This window comes from Penaeus monodon, chromosome 29, assembly GCF_015228065.2.
Source record: "Penaeus monodon isolate SGIC_2016 chromosome 29, NSTDA_Pmon_1, whole genome shotgun sequence".
Classification (NCBI taxonomy): Eukaryota; Metazoa; Arthropoda; class Malacostraca; order Decapoda; family Penaeidae; genus Penaeus; species Penaeus monodon.
The window spans coordinates 28,481,568-28,481,996 of record NC_051414.1 but is presented as its reverse complement, the minus strand read 5'-3'; the positions used below and the strand labels follow the sequence as shown (position 1 = coordinate 28,481,996).

Below are 429 nucleotides of genomic sequence, written 5' to 3'. Positions count from 1 at the left end.
CTCTCCATCCACCAGCTAAAAACATCAACAAAACGTACAACACGAATCGCAGACAACACAATAACAACAAAACTACATACAATAACACACTATCCCTTCGCGACTCACCCTTGGAGTGTTCCTGCAGACCCACGTCGAAGGCCAGTTTGTCCTTGGAAGAGCTGGTGGAGAGGCAGGCCAGGTACTGTGGAGAGACAAGTCAGGGTCAGAGCCAGGGTTCCGTCGGCTTCACCCTCCTATATCCTCCGTAAGGATCGATTCTGATGATAATTTCACTGATTTGATTTTGTATCTCTTTTTTTTTTCTCTGTGTGAGTAGGACGGTTCACGGGAAACATTTTTTTTTTAAAGGAGAAGGAAAAAGTTTGACAAGATTTTAAATTGGATATTCTCTGAAAGAACCGTCGCCCATCTTGAATACAAAAGCGC

General features: G+C 43.8%; 1 protein-coding gene across 1 annotated transcript in view; it reads right to left on the bottom strand.

Moving 5' to 3' along the window:
• LOC119591819 (ryanodine receptor-like) overlaps positions 1-429 on the bottom strand; it is a 115,587-nt gene that overhangs the window by 22,437 nt on the left and 92,721 nt on the right. Inside the window, exon 6 of the mRNA XM_037940564.1 lies at positions 109-184. Coding sequence (XP_037796492.1) covers positions 109-184 — 76 coding nt within the window. The remainder of the gene's footprint in view (positions 1-108; positions 185-429) is intronic.